A 9,934-nucleotide genomic window follows, 5' to 3' on the forward strand; every position below is an offset into this window, starting at 1 on the left:
TAGAGGCGAACAGAACTTAGTGTTTCAAGTGTGAATACATGACAGCAATAGCAAGTACAAGTATTCCACTGTTGCGTTTGCAGTTAAGGAGCTGGTGTTTCACCAAGCCCAGTGAAAAGCTGTGAAAATTGTTAAGTTTGAACTGAGAAGTTTTGTTATTTTATGGATGGCTCTGAAGCGCTGCTGTTATCTGCATTTAGGGACATGGCTATGAGGGGGGAGAAGAGCCAGCCTTCCAGCCAGCAGAGCATTAGTTGGTACAGAGCAGCTTGTAGTGTCTTATATTGAGAGAGAGCACTTTTACAACCTGCTCCTGGTTCTCAAATGGAGAACTGTACCTTGTAAAAACCCCAAGTCCCAGGAGATACTGACATCTACAACCCTAATAGTATTTTTCTCTCTTTTTTTAACATAGCAGTCCTCACAAAAATAATCAAGACCTTTCATCTCCATCAAAGTGCAATATAATGCATACATAATTCCACACCTGTAAACCACACAGTATACATGCCATGCACTTATCCATACCAGTTGGTATGGGAAATGGCAAAAGAAGTAGGAGTAGACTGTGCATGTGTTCTGTCCTGGCTGCAAGGACACTGTGCAAGCAAGAAACACCTATAATGCATGCTGTAGAATGTAACTTCTATGCCTGATCATTACCAAAACAACCTGAGAAACCCTCCAATAGTACATGCTCTTCAGCATCACCCTTGCTAGGAAACGGAGCTCTTGTTTCTTTGAGGGAGCCCAGTTATGTAGGAGAGCTTGGTTTCTCACTACCCTGTCCCCTGGAGTGTGATTTCCTGCAATGGTTGTTTAAAGAAAAGAACGTACTCGGCTAAAAAAGACTTCCAAAAAGAAGGAGTTATCCAGCACATTTAGCAAAGAGCCGATTACTTCCATCGCACTCAAGAGCTGGGAAGGAAAAAGAGCCTTAAAATCCTTAACAGTGAAATAAAAATACCGCAGAATATACTCCTGTATAATGTTAAATACTCTGAAATTTAAAGCATAAGTGACCCAGAAGACTTCCCACATTTCCATTGAAGTTCCTTTTTTTTGTGTGTATAGTTCATGCAGGTTTTGTATACATATTTCCTTTACATTTCCCTTCCAGAGTTTAAAGCTTTCCAATGGGTTTATAGCAGGCATCAGGCTGCCACATGCGAAGGTCAACAAGGACTTGGTTGAGCTTTTGCATCCAAATATTACGCTCTTCTTTAGTGTCAGCAGACAGCCAGTTCCTAAAAGGCAAAGAACCCAAAGGATTAGCTGTGCCTTTCTCTGCCTCTGCTCAGCTCTTCCCATAAACGTCAAGGTGCTGATCCAGAGAGCACTAACCAGCGTTTAATCCATCTACTCACTTGGTAACACAGAGGGTGTCCCTGCACTGGCTGACAAGAGTCTCTCTGTCGTCTTCCCTCTGGGGCCGGACCGTTATCAGCTCAAAAGTGTTGGGGCGGGCACAGAACTCCCTGTTGGCAGGTTCAATCCGATGGTTCGTGCAGTTCGCCAGGTTGATCCGCCCCAAAGGATGCTGCAAGTAAAGTTCAGCAGTCAGGAGCAATTCTGACTAATGGAAGCTTTGAACTGGTTTTGCTGTATTAAGTGACACCCCCCAAATCAATGACTCCATACAAAAAGAGGGATTCCCCTTTTGGTGTTTAAGAGCCGTAGCAGAAGCGAGACAATTGAGAATGGAACATTCCCCGCTCAGCCACACAGCATGCAGCTAACAAACCCATTCCTTACCACAGGCTCTAGAAAGATGTAGCTGCTCTTTTTTCCTTTAAAAAGCTCTAACTCTCCAATTCAAGACAATTCCATAACAAACTCCAAAATGATAGGATCAACCTTGTCACAGCCTACAGAAAACAAGCACTTCAGGGATGCTTGCATCATGCTTGTCAAAGCCTGTAAGCACACAGATTCATCTTCAACCATGAAAGCACCTGAAGTGCCAAGTCTGGCTGGTTTAGTTCCCTCTGTAATCAAAGCAAGACCCCTCCAAAGAGGGTGTCCAGTCCCAAGCCCTTTCTCTCTTCCTGCTGACTATAGACAGAGGCTCAGCTGTATGCCTCAAGTTAGTTACAGTCCTCGGCTCCTATTCCTCACACCTACAGAATGAATACAGGTGTACAGGGAAACATCAGAAGCCGCTCTTGGCTTGGGGAAAAGCTTCCTATTTACTGGGCATATTCCCAATATTATTCCATAGATAAGTAGAATACCCCAGTTACAGGAAAAAGGGGAGCTCCATTTCAAGGAGCATTAAAAACCAGGTTGGTGACATATAGATCTATCTATCTCTATATATATCTACACACATATACAGCAATGGGAAATTTATTAACAGAAGTATTTCACAATTTAAAGCAATCATAGCCCACAGCTGCTATTTCTGAGGTACATCTATCTATCTCTGCATGCTAGAGCAGATAGACTAGGGGTGAGGGAGGCATTTAATAAGGATAGTTTAATATTGCTGTGGATAATAGTGTATCGCTAGAACACAGCTGATATTGCTGAGGTACATCTATCTATCTCTGCATGCTAGAACTAGGGGTGAGGGAGGCATTCAATAAGGATAGTTTAATATTGCTGTGGATGACAGTGTATCACTAGAACACAGCTGACCCTTTCTCAGGTAATAGTGAAACAAGTTTACCAGATTGTTCCAGAGCACTGGCAAACCACCCCAAGCGGACAGTGGTAGAATGGGAACCTTTCTCTTGCTTAACTCCTTTTTTTGCCTATCTTCTATTACAGTAGGCAAAGATTTTTCCCCTCTCTCCTGGCACAAAAATCAAGCACACCGATACATTTGGCCATGTCAACTGTCAGCATATGGTCTTCCTCTGTTAGCGGGGAAGAAACTAAACTCAGGCATCTGGGTTGGCATAGAGGACCCAAAAGGACCCGAGTTTGGGAAGGAGAGGGCTCTGCCACCAAACAAGCAAGTGTTTAGTGGTAAATGACTTGAGCGAGTCAGAAGAGCCCTCTTGAAATGGGTTTGTGGAAGGACCTCAGCACACAGAGTACCAACAGGCTAAGGAGACAAGGCTCACCTCGTGACAGATGAGCCTCTCATCTGCCTCATTAGCCAGACAATAACTTGGCTTTCCATGAGAACCATTTAAAAAGAACCAGTTTCAGCTATAAGGCGGAGGTGCGAGAAACAGACTGCAAATAAGACAGTCCATAATGAGAGCTCTGCTCCTGCAGCACAGGAGGATTGCCCACTCTCCATCTTCACCATATTAAGCGTTAGAGTCATTACTTTGTCTAAAACTGAAGGCAGCTGGATGCAGGCTGCCTGTGAAGCTGCACAAGTCTCATGAATCTCAATTACTCATTTAACAAGCACAGGGGAAAGCCTTAAGACTCAAGAGGAAAGTAAATATGGATCTTCCTCCACTTTTTCCCTTTGTCACTAGATAAAGCAGTACGTTCCTAAGCTTGCCCTGACTGAGGTCAGGCTTAGGAAGCTGCCTCCATGCCCCAAGGATGCCTTGAATCTCACGCTTTGAATGCACTTCTTTGGTTTAAGCCTGAACTGCCATTAAAGAGGAGCAGCTAGTTGTGTAGAGTACTGAAGAACTGAGACTTGAGCTTTAGAAGACAGCATTACCTTTCGTTTTTCATCATCTGGGTACGTCCAGTAAGAGATACAGTTTCCAGAGAGCACACACCAGCGCCTGTGCCACGCTCCAAACCCACTGACATCTTCAAACATGGTCTGAAATAAAACACAATTAAAACCAAGGAGGCATCAGTATACCTTGACTGTGCTCAAGTGGCAGTTCTGCAAGTGCAACCCTTCCCAGGAGGAAACATAGGTGCAGGAATTCACTGGGACAGACATCAGTTAGTACAGCATCGGTATTTTCCAGCTAGCATAGAAAAGCAGCTGACACTCTCATTCTCAAGTGTGCAGGCTTTAGCTCAAGATGCAACCACTGCTGCCCTTTCAAAACACCACAGTTTCATGTTGACAGTGGTTCCTTCTGTTCTTTTAACACAATGGAAGGTTACCTATAGCAGATACAGGATGAACTTCAATACCCAAGTCACCTTTGACGTACTCTTCAGGATTCCAGGATGTTCAGCTGTTCCACAGGACAAGCAGCAGTCCAGTCAGTTTGAAAGGAATTAGAAATTGCTTTTTAAATGCTGGTGTTGGTAATCATTTTACTGGGTGCAGGATCATGACACTTTCAAGCCATGTTTCTCTAATACTGAAATGGAAAGCTCCTTCTATTGCTGATCTCTCTTGAATGCATAGAGAATTCCCCACACCCCCCTGATCAATATGTTCTGGTTTTCGCTCTTCACAATTCAGATCCTCATTTTTACTGTGTAGGGACTTTCCAAAGCCTTACTCTGAAAAAACCTGAACGTGTATGTACAACATCCTTCGGGTTCTACATGCTGCATCGTCAACCAGGCCTCTGTTAAATAGTACACAAAACCACGGGGTAGCAAATACCACAAGCACATGAAATGTGTTCATCTAATGAAGTCTGTTCAGCTTCAGTTAAGAGTAAGGAGACAGAAAGAACTGCTTGAAAACAGTGTAATGAAATTCTAAACCCACCAAAAGAAGAGCGTTAATGTTTTGGTGCTGTGTTTTCCCAGCACCTTTACTGCCATCTCCTGGGCACCATCTCAACAGCTCCGTGTATTAGGCCCAAGCATCAGCTGCGCTTCACAACTCCAGTTCTACAAAGAGAACTGCTCAAGAGGTTTCCCCCCCACAAAATCCTGTTGCTTCCAAAGTCTGTGCACACAGTGTGTGTGTCTCTGTGTGTGTAATTTCTCTAGGGAGAATGTGGTTTTGCTGCTGGCACAGAAGTTAGGATCTCATCTCACATCGCAGATTATAGCAGAGAAGATGAATGAATGAACAGTGTTGAGAAGAATGAGGAAAATGGGGCTTTAATTCAGGCATGTCTAAAAGATAAAGTAGGAAAGGTTTGGGGTCTGGTTCAGAGAGGAGCAGGGAAAAAATGAGTTAGTTTCAAGCTTTACAACCACTACAGATCCATGTGTGAACTTCAAGAAGGAACTACATTTAACAGGACTTGTAATTTCCATGGAAGCAACTTGAAGCAAGCATCTTACCAAGAAGCCTTTCTCTTCCACGGAGGAGTCCACTTGGCATTTTAACTTCAGATATATGTGACCTTCCAAAGGAGACAAAAAGGGAACCTGCAAAACGTAAAGCAATCAGTCATTTAACTGGGACACCTCTCAGTTGTACCGGTTGAAGCAAGAGCAGCATCCTGCACCAGGATGTTAGCACACGCTTGTTCTGAGGGTCTTTACCCAGAAAGAAGAGGTCAGGCTGCAGCAGGACAGTAATAACCACTTTCTGCTTCAAGCTTATTCAGAAGCTTTTCAAGATTAGTCTGCTCAGGACATGTGCACAACCACGCTTCTGTCTATAGGAACAAGCACCCCAAGCACGGTTTAAAACAACACACAGCACCAGCCCACACCCTGCAAGCTGCTGCCTCGGTCTGACAGTAAGCTCTGTGGGAAATGGCATAGTGGCCTTAAACAGGGTTGGTACTTGGATGCCAGGAGCATTTTGGGGAGATACTGATGCAGTAGTGCATACTCAGAGAAGTGTTTTAATGAGACCTGTAAGGAGAGAAAGTAATGAGAGCACACTCAACGTGTTGAAGACCAGCTTAACCAGGGTACCAGCGGGTGGTTCAATGGTTATTTGATACTGAAGAGCTCTGAAGAGGAACATTCAATAAAGCCTGCCTATGACTTCCTCAGTCCCTCCACACGTTGATCAAGTGGAGGTCAGTTCTGCTAGTAGTTCAGATGAACAAAGGTAACCCTAAGAGCTAAAAGCGTGCATCAGTAGGCCTCAGGGAACCCTGCAATAGATGTTACAGTTAGGAACTGATCACCTTGGAGCTGTAGGCATGCTGCAGCATCCTCCCTGTCCTGACACACACGTGCACAAGCAGGGGAGGAAATTGTTGTTATGCATTAGATCTACTCCACTAGGCAGCATGCACAGCTTGCTCCTGTACTTGGCCCTCCTGTGTGGCACAGCAAATTGTGAGCACCGGGTAGGAGCTTACATGACCATTTGAGGAGCAAAAGCAGGAAAATGTTTCACCATAACTATAATAAGTTGCACCAGCCCTGGGTTTTCATCAGCAAAGATCATTTATAGCCCAGGGAACATCAGGTTGTATCCTACAGTAAAACATATTGCTGAATGAGGACCCCAAGTCTGTCCAGTTCCCCACTTCCAGTTTACTGGTTTGGCATTCCTTTCTAATGTAGGTGAGGTCAGATGAACCTCCTTTGTAGATGAAGGGGTTCACCAGGGAAGAGCTGTGTGACAGTAGAACAAAAAGGCTGTGCAACGAATGGAACGGGATCAGTTATTCAGAGCCTGCAGCAGCGCTGCTACAGCAGGTCTCAAAACACCCTGCGGTACAAGGAATGAGAACTGACTGCACCCTAGCTAGCAACACACCCCTTTCAAAGGCAAAGCTGCAACGAGTTAAACCACACTTAGACCAGGGATTATTTACCCCTGGGCTTGTATCAGCAGAGCAGCTCAGTTCATGTCCTGGGCAGTTCATCAGAGCTTGGCTCGACTTCCCTGCCTGGCAATCTCTAAGAGACATGGGTTTGTTTTGAAGCAAGAACCCCCCTCCCTGCCCAGTGATCGAGGGAGACACAAGATGGGTAAGGAAAAACCCCAGGCAGCCTGAATCACACTGAGCTCTAGCAGCACGCTTACTACTGTAAGAGACAGGGGGCAGAACCCTGCAAGTCTTACAGGCTCCTAATACTTCCTGGTTGGTGAGTAAACCTCTGTAAGCATTTCCATCCTGCAACCAGGCCAGGCAGGTACCAGCAACATGCACTGAGAGGCAGCTTCCTATTAAGGTTATGAACTAAAGGATCATAGCAACCTGGCCCTGGAGCATAGAGCCCCGCAGTTCTTTCGCCACCCCTTCAACATTTATCTAGGGAAAAAAGAACCATGCTCAATGCAGTTAGGGTAGAGTTCAGGTTTAATGAAAAAAGGACATGACTACGTTTTCGTCCTTTCCACCCTGTGCATACAAGCGGGAGGGATGAAACTCCAGACACCCACTGTGGCAGCAGTTTGTTCCGGATTAGAAATGCATGGAGCAAGTTAAAAAGAAGCTGCTTGGTACAGCCGTGGGCCAAGTCCAAACCGAAGCTTTACAAAGATGATCACCCTTTTTAACTGTTATTTTATCAAGTTATTTGACATAAAAGGGAAATTTTTATTCATTGATAACTGCTGCAGTGTGCAGTTAACCAGGTGATGCTGTCCCTGGAGTTCCATTTGAGCCTTCTGCTTGCCCTAGTTCACTAGGCCAGTCCAGGGTTCTGCCCTAATGAGTCAACCAGAAGAGTTTAAACCCAAGTTCCTCATGTAACAAAATGCAATTCCCATAACTCCAAGAATGAAGGGTTTCTAAGAACCAAGCCATACACCAAATGGGAATCCTGCACGTAGTTCTGGTTAAGAACAGTATTTATGCTGAAGAACAAAGCAGGTACTTGTGAAGTTCATGCAGCCAACAAGTGCAGTGCAATTCAACCAGGTTGTGCAAACTGGTCCAGTACTAAAGTCTGCTTCTATCCACAAAAAGCAAAGCTTGTAAAAAGCAAATTGGGATTACTGTGATGTTCCTGATCCTATGCACAAGCCATCCCATCACTCAGCAAAAGCTGTAACTGCAGTACTACTCTCATCACAATATAACCTAACTAGCCAAGGGAAAAAGAGTTTATTCTGCTGCTGCTTCTTTTAGATAAAGCTGTAATTTACCACCATAAGATGTAGCAGCTTTGGAATTTAAGTCAGCTTAAGATAGTGCTGGTGTAAACACCTATTCAAATAGGTTTCAGGTATAAGCTATTACATGGTCAGAGACTGTAATGGACATAAGATTGGATGTGTTTTTAATGTCTGATGGTGAAAGGCAATAAGTCTGTTCTGTTCAGACAAGGAACTAATAGTGTAAAACTCCATGATGGCTCTCAAGAATGAAAATAACTTGTTTCTACAAATGGAATTAGGATATGAAAGGAAACTCTTACCCCTACATGTATTCAAACAGCAATTTTCAAGTCAATTAAACGCAGTCCATTTCAAACACTTCATTATCATTAAAATACAATGCCTTATGTAGGGGTAACTGCAAGACTAAGAGCAAGGAGCAACGTGAAGACCACATAGGGAGATACCACCTGCATACAACCATTCTTCTTGGCAGTGAAAGAAAATCAGTAAGTAAATGCCTTCTTTATCCTGGCATAACTACACCTTTGGTGCAGCTACAGAAGAGGAAACTCCTGGCGGAATATATTATTTCTCTTTTGTATCTCAAAATTACATTTCAGTCGTATGAAATGAAATATGAACAACTAGACTTGAATTTTACACATAAACAACATTTCTAGAAACTTCTGTTTTGTTTCTACGTTGGTAATTCCATCTGAAACCAGTGAACCAGACTCACAGCCGTTCTCCCAATAACATGCAGTTACATTGGATTAGTAGCCAATGATTTCCCTTACCTTGTCCAGGGCAAATCTGGCATTTCCTACAGAAGACAAGGACAGCTTGTGGGATCCAACAAGGGTGAAATTTGTGCTGCGAATGGCATTAGGGCCCCCTGGGCTGGCCATGGCTGTGGAGGAGGAAGTGACAACCCAAGTCAAAACACAACACGCAAGCAGGATGCTGCGAGGCTTAATAACGTTTTAGGGGTGCTGCTGAGCACTCCAGGAGCAGCACCCCTGCAATGCAAACCCAGCAGCACATTGAGGCAGGAGCCTGCTGCACCCCATTGCTCCTCAGCACACCCCTTCCTTCAGGGGGCAGTTCTGAAACAGTCACAAAAGGAGAAGGCAAAGCATCCCAAGAGGTCTCGGGGGCACAGAGAGCACTCGAGGTCACAGCACAAAGGGCCTGAGCCCTGCGGTGGAAATGGGGCTTGGAAATCTCTTAACCTCTTCCCATGGGACGTGCTGCAGTCTTCCAGAACTCGTATGCAGGGGAATAGAGGCACTTGTATCAATAGAAACAAGCACTAGAGCTCAGGCCCAGGAATCGGACTAGCTGCAGCAGCAGCATGGTAAACACTCCAGAGTTAACTTAGGAGTTCCTTATTGGTGCAGTTGGTACTTCAGCTAGCTGAAGCATCTCCTATTGCAGCCAGACAATGCTCAGGAATGCTGTTCCTCTCCCCCCAGAGACAGAAACACATAAACATGCTAAAAACACTACACACAAGCAACCCCCAGAATCCGTTTGCATTTCAAGTTTCCTCTGTGTTCCTTAGCTGGCCTCAGACTCTGGTTTAAAACCTTAACACTCGTGCGGGTTTACCTTCTCAGGAAAAGCATGTCAGCTACAGGCACCTGATCTAAGATACCAGGTCTGATTCTGTGAAGAGATCTTCCATTAAACAGAATGAGAACTCGGGTATAAACACAGCACCGGTCCCTGAGCTGGCAAGCTGATAGAATCCTGTATTGATTACTCCCAAATTCTCACCTGTTACAGGTATTACTTATTGATACACAGCTTTAGACAGCAGATGCCAAGATGGATAATCTACACAGCATGTTTAGGTGTAGACTTACCTGGAGTAAGAAGTGTGCTTTTCTAGAAGGAGAGAGAGAGAGAGAGAGAAGTAAAAGCTCAGTGGAGGAAGTACCTTCTGCACATCTCTACACAAGCCTGACCAAGCAGGTTGGAAAACCCCCATCTGAGGTCCTTTAAAAAGCAAACACATCTTGACAGAGTCCCACTGACTACATAGGGACTGCGTGTTTCCAGCAGTACCACTTCAATGTGATGTTACCCATTGCTGGGGCTGAGGGCTGAAGGAGTTTGCAGAAAGCT

The 9,934-nt window shown here is 44.7% G+C and overlaps 1 protein-coding gene across 1 annotated transcript; it reads right to left on the reverse strand.

Moving 5' to 3' along the window:
• Positions 1–933: 933 nt before the first annotated feature.
• LOC133223854 (anillin-like) lies at positions 934–9,694 on the reverse strand (the record flags this gene model as incomplete). The annotated part of the gene is made up of 6 exons (XM_061374937.1): positions 934–1,247; positions 1,368–1,540; positions 3,635–3,742; positions 5,128–5,214; positions 8,602–8,714; positions 9,673–9,694. Coding segments are annotated over 6 exons (627 nt in total), but the record flags the coding sequence as incomplete, so codon positions are not given.
• Positions 9,695–9,934: the final 240 nt, after the last annotated feature.

This window comes from Neopsephotus bourkii, unplaced genomic scaffold (genome assembly GCF_033783945.1).
Source record: "Neopsephotus bourkii isolate Nb327-2 ecotype Australia unplaced genomic scaffold, CSIRO-AGI_Nbou_v1 NB_169, whole genome shotgun sequence".
In the NCBI taxonomy this organism is placed as follows: domain Eukaryota; kingdom Metazoa; phylum Chordata; class Aves; order Psittaciformes; family Psittacidae; genus Neopsephotus; species Neopsephotus bourkii.